At 41.2% G+C, this 12,052-nt stretch overlaps 2 protein-coding genes across 2 annotated transcripts in view; one reads left to right on the forward strand and one right to left on the reverse strand.

Annotated features, from left to right (window-relative positions):
• fabp3 (fatty acid binding protein 3, muscle and heart) overlaps positions 1-1,662 on the reverse strand; it is a 2,139-nt gene extending 477 nt beyond the window's left edge. Inside the window, exons 1-2 of the mRNA XM_026999777.2 lie at positions 1,486-1,662; positions 105-277 (exon numbers count right to left, since the gene is read on the reverse strand). Coding sequence (XP_026855578.1) covers positions 105-277; positions 1,486-1,558 — 246 coding nt within the window. The 5' untranslated portion in view covers positions 1,559-1,662. The remainder of the gene's footprint in view (positions 1-104; positions 278-1,485) is intronic.
• A 5,220-nt stretch (positions 1,663-6,882) lies between these two features.
• On the forward strand, positions 6,883-11,771 carry dclk3 (doublecortin-like kinase 3). The gene is given in 6 exon segments (XM_026999808.2): positions 6,883-6,937; positions 6,939-6,981; positions 7,872-9,376; positions 9,549-9,681; positions 10,318-10,485; positions 10,608-11,771. Coding segments are annotated over 6 exon segments (2,406 nt in total). The 5' UTR covers positions 6,883-6,916; the 3' UTR covers positions 11,144-11,771.
• Positions 11,772-12,052: the final 281 nt, after the last annotated feature.

The raw sequence follows: 12,052 nt of genomic DNA on the forward strand, positions 1-12,052 counted from the left end.
TAAAATAAAAAATAAAGTTTTTAAAAAGGTCTACAGATTATATTAGATCCATGAGACCTCTGCATGCATTTCACAATACCAAGATTCTGTACGTTCACACATACCTTGACCTTACGATCATCTGCAGTGATCTCCTCAAACTCCTCACCCAGTCTAAAGTTGATCTCTGTGCTCTTGAAAGTGCTCACGGTCTTTAATGTTATAGTATCACCGTCCACGGAAATTATGGTGGTGGGTTTGGTCATGCTGCCAACCTGCCGTGTTGCAAAGCCCACACCTAGACCACAAAGTTGTTTGGTTTTTAATCTTATGATTTTCTGCATTTCACAATGCATTTTCTTCGTTCAACTTTTCACACATTTAAGATGAACACTGAACTGAAACAGCACAAAATAACGTTACACTAAGAACAGTGTTTCCAGTAAAAAGTAATTACTGCACACACGGACGGTGCCTCAGGCCATTGTGAAATTATTTTTATATATTTTTTATTTTTGGGGGTGGGATTATTTTTTTATCCATTCATCCATCCCCCCCCCGTGCGCACGCGTTAATCACAAGTGCACTTGAAACCAAACACTGTAACGGTCAGAACGGTCAAGTCAACACACTGTTTGCACGCGCAAACACACAGAGTAAACTGTTCATATTGATTCGGTCTGTAAATACTGCGGGGTAGTGTTGACTGAGTAACGATAGTCTGACGCATGGCTGAATTTAAAACGCTCTCGTCCGTCAAGCACGTTCCACAGAAATATCTTATGGGGAAAAAAAATCCCGCCTATTTGTCTTTTCAACCACCCCTTCTTTAACTTTTGTCCATCACAGATCCTTCCCGTGGTGGAATTGTTCCCTCCCCATCACTTCCCATGAAACGACTTAGATCGATAACCCTAGCAGTCCTAGCTGAAAAACATCTATTCTGTACATACGGTCGCCTTGAGATGCCAGGAGGCGGTAATGCAGGCTAGGACGTGTTAGACGCACCTTCCACTTTGCAGGAGTCATGCCAATCGATACACGGCTCTGGGACAAATTAATTAACGCTCCTCACAATTCCCAGAACTCTCACTTCTCAGAACTCTCTTTACAAGTAAATAAAAAACTGGAATTTCGATCGTGACGACTTTTAAACAATAGCCACGTAAGCTTTAGAAGGTGTAAAATTTACATTTTAACTGGAAAGCTGGTTCGTGTGTGCCGCGTACACACGTGGTGCAGCGAGTGTATATGCAGGAGTCAATGTGAGCATTCACATATTAACGCTAAGCGCTTAAGAGTGGATCCTCCCTGCACCACAGCCGCCATTCCACGACACACTCCTGCACACCGTGCATTTTCCCAGTCTGTACAAAATAACTGCTCCCGCACTGCATTAAGCTCCTCACACGGCTTAAAGCCTTGCTATGTAGCACACCCCATTTTATTGGCCCGACACTGGCAACACGCGCACACAGACACCTGCTCCCACCAGCTAGCACTCACCCAGCGCTTTCATGTAGTCATCGAAATTCTTGCTCTCCTTTAAATTCCACGTGCCAGCAAAAGCCGCTGCCATCTTTCACGCTAGACAAGGGTGGCCAAGACCGAGAGAGAGAATGAACGAGTACGGGGAGAGGAGAAAGGTAAGCGTTAGGAAGGGCCTGCACGCTTACTGGCTGACTCATACCGGCTGTTCGTGATGTCACCGCACTTTATGAGAGGGCGGAGCGACGGAGGCGCGCAGACAAAAGATAGAAACAGAAAAAAGTGTAAGAGTGATATGGGGGAGGGTGCAACGGAGCTGGCTGATACAATAAAGCCTGGGAGAGGAAGGGCGCACAAGGCGGACAACAACAGCTGTATTAACACTCGCCGAGCTTGAGCGAGAGAAACAGAGAACAAGAGAATAGTCAGTATCTGTTCTGTAAAAGTTAAGAGACGTGCAGTACAGAAAGAAAGAGGAGAGCAGTATGGAGAGGGTTTTTGATTTAAGGTCAAGGTCCAACACTGACATTACAGTCTTTTCCCCACACTATTTAGTTGTATGTCTCTGAGCCCCCTCTCTCCCCAGTATTTTTATGACCATGGTGTTTGCAGCTCAGTTCAGGCTGTGAAAGTGCAGTTACGATCATCATAGTCAACAGGTAATAATACTACACCCTGTACCAAAGTCAGCTCCTCCCCTAATGTACCAGAATGAATACAAGGCAAGTTGCTAATCCACTGTGACACAAGCTATTGTCTGTTGAATCTCTCTCTCTCTCTCTCTCTCTCTCTCTCTCTCTCTCTCTCTCTCTCTCTCTCTCTCTCTCTCTCTCTCTCGCTCTCTCTTTGAAAAGTTGTGCTTTGCTTTTACAGCATGGTTTTAGATCTGAGTATAACGTATAAGATAAATTATTTAAAGTAACTAAAATTCACTTAGGCACTGCTACTGAGAAGCAGATGTTCAGTTCAGGGCCATTACTACACATCTGTTTGTGTTTGATCCTTCTTGCAGTCAATAGTTTCCTACTGTGCTTGAAAAGGACATGAGTCAGTTTTACAACAATGAAATCTGACACGTATGCAGCAATTACATTATCTCAAACAGGCTAAAAAAGATAGATACTCCAAATATCACTACAATTATAAGACACTGAGATCTCAGTTAAGATGCTATACTCATACGCATGTAGGTCATACATCTAAGATGTGTTTAAGATTATCTTCGCCATTATATTTTAATGAAACAGGTATGAATTTTATGCTATTATTAACAATGGTGATCTTTTAACAATGGCTTTTGCAATTTTCATTCTAGCAATTCAACATCATCAGTAGGTGGAAATTTATTAAAATACTGAAAAGATTTGTTTTTCTTTTGTTATATGTCGGCACATGATAAACTGGAGAGAGGAGCCCACTACCACTGTTCAGTCATTCATGATCCTTTATGTGTCTTTTCCATTTATCTCAGTTTGTGGTCATCAAGTCATCAAAGTATGTCTTCATGCCACACACAGTATACAAGCTGCACAGATGTACATACACTGTTAACTGTACAAGTTGCAAAACACAACTGATCTCTCTACAAGTTGCATAATATCCTCAGTTTCAAAAAGAACCTATAAACACAACACACATGCTGCTCTTATCAAGATTATAACCGTATCCATTTTCACACAAACGTGTGACTAAACAAAAGTGTGTGTTTCACTTTTGACACAAACAGGTGCTGAAGAGAGACTAACCTCCAGGGAAAGAGGTGAGAGGTGAAGCTCATTTTAGAAGTTGAGAGACACACATGTAGAAAGCCCTCACTGGGGAGAAACTGGCATGTTGTCTACCATTACAGCTGTAGTAGGAGTGGTAATGGCATTCACAGGGGTGGATGGGCCATCTGGACATTCTGGAAAAGTCAATCTTAAAGCTCCTATAAATTAGATTTCATGTAAAGATATGCATTGGAATAAGCATTTACCAATGTAATATTCAAGAAATATATGTGTATTAATACAATTTAACAGTAGTTAAACTCAGAGCTACTGCCTGTGCAGAACTCTGAGGATATGTCACATCGCCTTGATTGACAGTGGCAATTCTCTAGCAATGTATACAACCCAGTTTTGGGGGTGGTGGTGAGGGACACAGTAGACAGAATCAGTGTGGTCTAGCTGTACCTTTGAGCAATCTGAACAAGAGCCTCTCTTGCAAGAAAATAGACCACTATAAACCATGTAAATTACTTTACCATATCACTTGACTGTTTCCAACTCACTTAATATGCTGTTGTCCCCATCCATATCAAGGGTCATTCACTTAATTTAGTTTGTTTTTCTTTATCTATACTGATTCTCCATTCTCTGCTCTTTCCACTCTCAGATCATAAGCTCATCTTGTTCTTTGTCAGTATCTCACTACACAATCAGTAGACTAATTTCCTATTTCAAGATTCAATCTGTTGACCCTTCTACTTACCCAGTAAATATCTACTGATTTCCCACCTGACTCTTCTCCTTCATCTTCTTATAAACACACTACTATGCTTAATGCTGTTCTCGTAAAGTGCTTTAATTCACTTAATTCACTACCAGATGTATTTTTACCCCCTGAAAACTACATATTCATGATATGAAACAGGCTACTTCCCAATTTCAAATCTTCCATTTCTGTCCAAGGTTCTTGAATATTTAGGAAGTAATAATCTTTTCTAACTTCTCCAGTCTGCTTTCTGCAAGTATCACATTAATGAAATTGCCTTGGTCACTAATAACCTTCTCACGTCTGCAGATGCTGGAGCCCATAGTTTTTTTTTATTCTATTAGATCTGAGTGCAGCCTTTGACATGGTGTGCCATTCTGTTCTCATGTCAAGGCTCCATGAGCTGGGAATCACTGGTTCTGTCCTAGAATAGTTTATGTCTTATTTACTGTAAGGAAGCAATTTATATTTTTCAGTGGTTTTCTCTATAACTTCGACGGTCACTCATGGGGCCCCCACTGGTTCAGTCCTCAGTCTCTCTACCCTTTATCAATTAAGAGCTAAAATTCAACCTTTTCTTCTCTGTCCCTGCTGCTGTTTCTCTCATGCATGCCTTCATTTTTAGTTGCTTGGACTACTGTAATTCTCTTCTTGCAGCTATCAGTTCTTCCTCACACCACAAGATCCAAATGCTGTCACAGCCACATTACCTGCTCTTCGAGATCTCCTAATGCCCAAAAGCTGTTTGCTGTAGAAAAAAAAAAAAGGAAATATGCAGGTAAGTCTCCTTTGCTGTTTTTAGTGTAATACATACTTCTTCTTTCCAAAATTATGGGACGATCTTGGCCAAGTCTTGAGAAACTATTTTCATTTTTTTCTTTTTAGCCATTTAGCTCTGTTCATTTTGGACTCACAGGCACCCTTCTGTCGTCTTGCAATCTTTTTTTTTTTTGGGCAAAAAGGAAAGACTAGGAAGTGGTCAGGCACTGCTGACACTTCAAAATGGAAAAAGCTGATGGAGCTGTTTGGCTTCAGCGTTCCTGCCAGCTGCAGTAACGTCGCTAATCACTGAACGTTGAGGGTATGGGGGCCAAGTGGCAGCTGAGCCTGAGTAACATCCACAGGCCATACAAGTAGAGAGAGAAAGCAGAGAGGCAGACACCAAAGGGACTTACATGTAGGCATGTGGTACTGATAAGTAGCCAGACATGGGACATATTTACATTTATTTAGATTAACATAATATTCTAAAAATGACAAAAACATGGAAACAAAGGCAGAATTGCGATCATTCCCATTTAAGCAGCCTATATAAAAGTCAAAAATATACAAGTATTTTTCTGAAAGATTTCATTCAGATACTATCTCAAGGAGTACTTTATTAGTCAATCAGCTAGTTTCTATGTCTCTGTCAGCAGTACAGTAAGCTTCTCTTTGTGAAGCCAGTAATCAGTTTCCTTCTCTCTTTACTTGCACTTTCATGAGTACTTTTTATCACTCCTTGCTATGATATAAATCTGCATGCCATACATTATATTAAGTACAAATAAATATGTAAACCCTGTGTCTAAAATAACTTTACATTTATTTACATTTATTTATTCTTTTATACAAAGCAACTTACAACTGAGTTACATGTAAACAAGCATACAGCGTGTCTTTTTGTTCAACTATGATAGGAAGATTGCAGGGAAGTACCAAAATGCTTCCAAATGCTTCCAACATAGTCAATAAACACATAAAAGAAGGTAAATACATGTAGCAGTTTATATGAAAACATATGGTAATAAACACATCTTCTAATCATAATCAGAGGTATTGTGATGTGAATGTGAATGTGATACCTTGACTAGTATAGTAGTGGGAGATTGCATCATAACAGTCCTGCTAGAGGGTGTATGTACACAAGTTCATAGTGGTGGACCTATTTGGGGCAAAGTTCAGGGCTGTGCTTTAATCTCAGTCTGTCCCTAGGCGTTCATTCTAGGATTGGCTACATTGATATTAACACCTTGCAAACCAAACTACACACACACACACACACACACACACACACACACACACACACACACAGGGTAAAGGGTGGGTGTGACAATGTCTTGTTCAGAGCAAGCAAAATGGGTCAGGCCTGTGTTAACAGTAACCATGGACGCACACCCATGCAGAGAGAGACCAACAAACAGACAGAATGAAAGGAGTTGGGAGTTTTGGTAAAGTATTGCTGAAACCAGAGAGACTAGGGAAGTTGCAAGAGACAGAAAGAAAAGCAAATGGAAGACTCTATACTGAACTGTAGCCATTACTTCTGCACATGCCCCCCTCTGTTCTATACACACACAAACTTAACATAAAGGCTAAAAAAATCTCAAACTGTTGCATTGCACAATATTTTGTTTTCCAGGGTTCACCATATCTGATTCAACATATGAAAGGCTCAAAAATTAGCTGATCAGTTTTTCATGGGATCTGCACTGATGTGGCTTTGAATCTGAACCGTCAGGTTGGACAAAATGCGCGTATTGTCAAACAGTAAAGAGAAGCACATGGTGTAAAAATTATTTAATTCTTAAGATAAGTCTGTTATGGGTGCATTCGGTGCACATAGTGAAGAGCTGAGGTCCGTGTATTTGCTTACTTTAGGGTATTGCATTTAAAGAGGTGGCGGGTTACCGAGGAGACACAGTTGCAGCAGGATGTGGAGTATCCGGTGTCGCGTACTCGTAAACCATCCAAAAGATGCGCCCTCGCAGTATCCCTAGGGCGTCGCAGATAGGTCTTCACTGATATTGCGCTGCATGAGGTCCTATCGGATACGAATGAAAGGAGAGTTTCGCTAAAGTTTGTTGCTCGCGAATGTTTATTACATAACGGCAAAAGGCGCGCCAACATCACGACTTTGTACTGGCGTTAGTAGGTCATTTCTTCACGAACTGTGACTATCCAGTTAAAGATGGAATACTGACAGTAGACCAGCATGACGCCTATATGGAAACAGAGCCTTGCGGAAGAAAACAACTAGACCCAAATGGAAAGTGTCAGGTAATTTACATGGAAAGATTAAGATTAAGACAAGAATGACTGAAACTTATAGAGGGTATACTTTAAAGATGTTAAGTTCATTTACTTAATTTATTAGACATTCGAAATGTTGGTATTAAATGCAATTTGTGTTGCCTGCAGGTTATTTTCCTTATCTGAACAAATCAAGAAATTGTAAATAAATTACAATCTAGTAAATTATTCGAAGCCAAACAAGAAAGCAAGGCCACATTCGTCAAACAAATTAACAGGGGAATACTTGACCTTGGCCTTTTTTTCAAGTGTACGTGTTTTTTGGTCATGTTTTTCAAGATGATTTGAAAGTGAAAAACACAGTGTTTCTGAAATATTCAATTAGTCATAAGGCTCATTGAGTACATGCACACAGCCACGCACACAAATACACACATAAAACACTACACACAGAGAAAGCTGTGTTGTTCTAAAGTGTCTACTGTAAGTATATCCGATACAATCAGATTTGATCCTTTTCCGTTCCCCTGAAGTGCAAGATGCTATCTGGGAATACGCACTGCCCAGAATCTCTTCTCCATGTGCACCTGCACTGAATTATTCATGTTGTGCTTCCTCTTTAATTGCCCTGTGTGTGTGTGTGTGTGTGTGTGTGTGTGTGTGTGTGTGTGTGTTGGGGGGGGGGTATGGGTTTGTTTTTTTGTTATTCTAAAATAATCCTTTTTTGACGATAAATGTTTAAAAGTTGGTACAGGTGTGTGACCTCTTCTACATAAGGACACTTAGATCAAATAATGCAATTGCAATCAACTTTGTAGTTTGAAATAACTACATCTGTGTAAGAAATAGGTGAAGCTCAAGATAAAGCTCATGGTGGTATCTGCACTTCAGAGCGTCCATGTGTCCGTGTGTTTCAGATCAGAGAACTACCCTGCCTAAATGCCCAAATGCTACTCCTCGGAATGCTTTTCCATCATACACATTTGGCTCCAAGGCCCTGAAATATAGACCCTCAGAAAGCTCTGTGATTGGCTCCTGTGGATGGGAGGAGCCTGTGGTACACAGGGCAAGTGGCTTCCATGGGAGACATGCAGAAGAGAGCCCGGTGCGCCCACGTATTGTGACAGTAGTTCGTCCGTGTGGCGAGCAGAGCCTGCGGAAGATCTCCCTGTTGTTAAACCGCCGTGCAGTGCAGACGTTCGAGCTGCTCATGACTGACGTGTCAGAAGCACTTGGTTATCCTTGTTGGAACAGTGGCCGTATCCGACGCCTCTTCAGCCCTGCTGGTCGAGAGATACGCAGCCTCTCGGACTTCTTCCATTTTGACCGTGCCTTCCTGGCATTTGGAAACAGCCGACCAACACTTAGTGAAGTACGGGCTGCCCTAAATGAGGTGTATCCAGACAGTCCAGGTTACTGTGACAGCTTGATAAAATTGTGGGAGCGGATCCTAAGGCCTAAGGGAGCCAAGGCTGATAGTGGTTTCCATGATGATGACCTCCAGACTGACAACTCTGTGAATTTAGCCCTTGATCCACTGGTGACCCAACCAGTGGCCAATAATTTGCAGCCAATCAGAACACAAGTTAGGCAGAAAGACAAAGGGAGCAGAGAGAAGCAGAAAGGAGAGTGGAAGCGCTGGAAGAGACATGTCCAACCTCAGACCAAAGCTCAGCTCAAAGAACAGAGTGGGACAGAGAGGAAGAAGGAGCCTGTTTTCTGCCGGAGCTGTAGAGGAGTTGGTCCCCCTGTTCCTCCTATTGGAAACAAACAGCGTGCTAATTGGGAAGGGCCTAATAATCAGAAAAATGCTCCTCCCTTACAGACCATCAGGATGGAAAAACAACCACAGCAAGCAGACAATATAAACAGTGATTCAAAAATATTCCAAAGCAATGTCCTCATTCCTGTGGCCCAGACAGAGACACCCAGTACACAAAACATGCTTGTATCAGAATGGGAAGAGCAGAGAGAGTGGCAGCAGGGTCTCCCTCCTGACGGCATGGAGGTGTTGCCGGAGGAAATCCACCACTCCTATGACCTCGGTGGCGTGGTGGGGGACGGGAATTTTGCAGTGGTGCGGGAGTGTCGTGTGCGTGGCTGTTCCCAAACCTTCGCCATGAAGATCGTGGACAAGGCCAAGCTGCACGGCCGTGGTCACATGATCCAGAATGAGATTGCATTGCTGCGCAGCCTGGCCCACCCACGCCTTGTGCAGCTTCTGCGTTCACACCACACACACACACATGTCTACCTGCTGATGGAGCTGGTTGCTGGTGGCGACTTGTTCGACGCCATTGCCCGGAGCGGCCAGTTTACTGAGCCCTGTGCAGCCTGCATGATCCGAGACATCAGCCAGGCCCTGGAGTACATCCATAACAAGAGCATCGCACACAGAGACATCAAACCTGAAAACCTTCTGGTGAGCCATAAGTACACACATCCCATTCAGTTCATATTCTTGCAAGCTCTTTGAGAAAGATGCTTCTTCTCCTGTTGCTTGGATTGAAATGCAGCAAATTATTATTATTATTATATTATGTAATAAGTTATCAAAGACACATGGTCACAATCTTTCTGAAACTGATTGTAAGGTCCAACGGCATTCCACTGGAATTATGAACCTGAAGCTGGCTGACTTCGGCTTGGCAATGGTGGTGACTGAGCCTGTGTTCACAGTGTGTGGCACACCCACTTATGTTGCTCCTGAGATACTTGCTGAGACAGGTCAGTAGCCAATATGCCCATTATGTTTGGATGTATGATGTTACCTGTAGCCTTGGTTGCTTGCAGTTGCTAATATGCAATTTATTAATTTCACATTTTCCCCATATTACTCAAATACAACATTAGTAGAAAAAGTTATATGGGTTTGCATTCTATCTAACTCCTCTATATAGCTGCACCGTATCACCGTGAAGAGTACCAGGTGCTTTAGATTTGTCTGTGCAACCTAAAAGAGGATACTTTATGAAGATTTTGCAAAGCCATTGTGCGATACATTTAACACACCTTATGTATGATAGCCAAGCACTTTTGTAATACTTATATTTCTACCACATATTGGCCTGAATGCTACTCTAAGCACTTTGACAAAACTGCTTTGTTTAATTTAGCAAAGCTTATATGACTCAAAGCAAGTGATTTCCATAAAGCATTTGAATAAACTACATTTTATTCTATTAATCTATTGTGATTATTTGGAATTGTATTTATTTATAGAATTTATCACAGTGAATGCAAATAGGCTGATGTACAGCTCTTTTATTTTAGGTATTTTAACAACTGTGTCAGTTTTTGCTGTAAAGTTTTTTTTTGCTGTAAAAGGTGTCCACAGACTTCAGATGTGTTTTTTGTGTGTAGGGTATGGTGTTGAAGTGGACGTGTGGGCGATGGGGGTCATACTGTTTGTGCTGCTGAGTGGATTTCCTCCATTCCGCAGTCCAGATCGCAATCAGGAGGAACTCTTTCGTCTCATCCAGAAGGGGGAGGTCCATTTCCTATCACCTTACTGGGACCATGTGTCTAATGGTGTGACCCTGAACTCTGACACCTACCCTTACCTCTTATTGCCAACATCACCAGTTGACCAGGGCCTCTTGTATGTTCTTCTTAGAATGACAGTATGTGTTTGGTTTTCTTGTGTATTTCAGGAGCTAAGGTTCTCATCAGAGCTTTGATGGAAGTGGACCCCAGTGTCAGGTTGACAGCCAGTCAAACTTTGCAAAACAGCTGGCTTCTGCATGCAACAACACAGACTGACCACAAGGTGGCGATAAACGCCAATGACGCCACAATCGACAAAAAAGACCACTTGAAACCAAGTCACATAACAGATGAGTGTAATCAGCTCAAATCAGACAGCAGCAATAGTTTGTCTTCGATAGTTCAATCAGACCAAATTAACAGTAACAGTAGAGAAAACAAATACAAAGGCACATCAGAACACGACAGAGAAACCAACAGGAGCCAGAGAGACCAGCAGCCTCTTGAGAGAATATCATATGCAAGAGAGACAAGTAAAAATGGTAATATCCTGGAAATATCAGCAAAACAAATAAATATGCCACAGCAAAGTCAGGAGAGACAATTCCAAAATGCTAGGAGTAGAACTGATAACCACAACCAGCTGACATCAGAAAAATGGAGAGACCAAAAATCCCAGCAAAAACAAGAACCATCAACTTGACTGGAAGTATGCAGGGTGACCAGTAAGGCACAATAATGTAATGTAGCACATTAATTCATGTAACCCATAGCTAATTAGATACCGGAACACATTTAATTAAAAAGGTAAAACATATTTTACAGATTTGTTAGTTATGCAAATTCACATTGTGCCACTTGCAAGAGTATATATTGTCTGAGCTAGCTAAGATAAAAAATACTGGTTCATGGACTATAAACACTTAAGCATTCACACTCTACTATCACTAAAACTTTGACTAATCTAAGTCAAAACCATTCTTTTTGGTCATCTAATACTGACCACTGTGAAACACATACCACCACTGGGATAACCCAAATTGTGGAGGTGGGAGCTTCTCTGTATAATCAGAGTGCCAAAAAATGATGGCGAGAGAGGTTATCCGTTTTAGGGCCATTTCAGGTCCTTATTTGCCCAGTTGGTACAGTCTGTAGTTTGAATATTTCAGCAGTAGCCCTATTACTTACCTGAAACATTTCTCTTTCCTTCGCATGTATCTTAATGTATATGTTAATGTGCCTGAAGGGTATGAATAGCATCTTGTTTGTTTGTTTGTTTTTTTAATTTTATTCTAATATGTTATTTTGTATTATTAAATACCATATCAAAGGTTTTGTGGAACTAATGAATGGGCCTTTTTTATTATGGGTATAAATGTTATGTTAGATCTGTTAACTGGCCATTTTTATATAGTAGTTAAACAATGTTTTGCATTAGACCCATTTCTCATATTTATCACATTAGTAGTTTAAAAAATCTTACAGCTTTAGGTGCTTCAAAGCTTTCTACATTTTGGTGTAATGAATCTTTAACTAAAGGAGTCTAGTGTTAGAAAAAGGGAGTGCAGTGAATGTTTTTACTTAACACAACACCTTAACTAAGAATGATTTA

This window comes from Electrophorus electricus, chromosome 8, assembly GCF_013358815.1.
Source record: "Electrophorus electricus isolate fEleEle1 chromosome 8, fEleEle1.pri, whole genome shotgun sequence".
Taxonomy (NCBI): Eukaryota; Metazoa; Chordata; class Actinopteri; order Gymnotiformes; family Gymnotidae; genus Electrophorus; species Electrophorus electricus.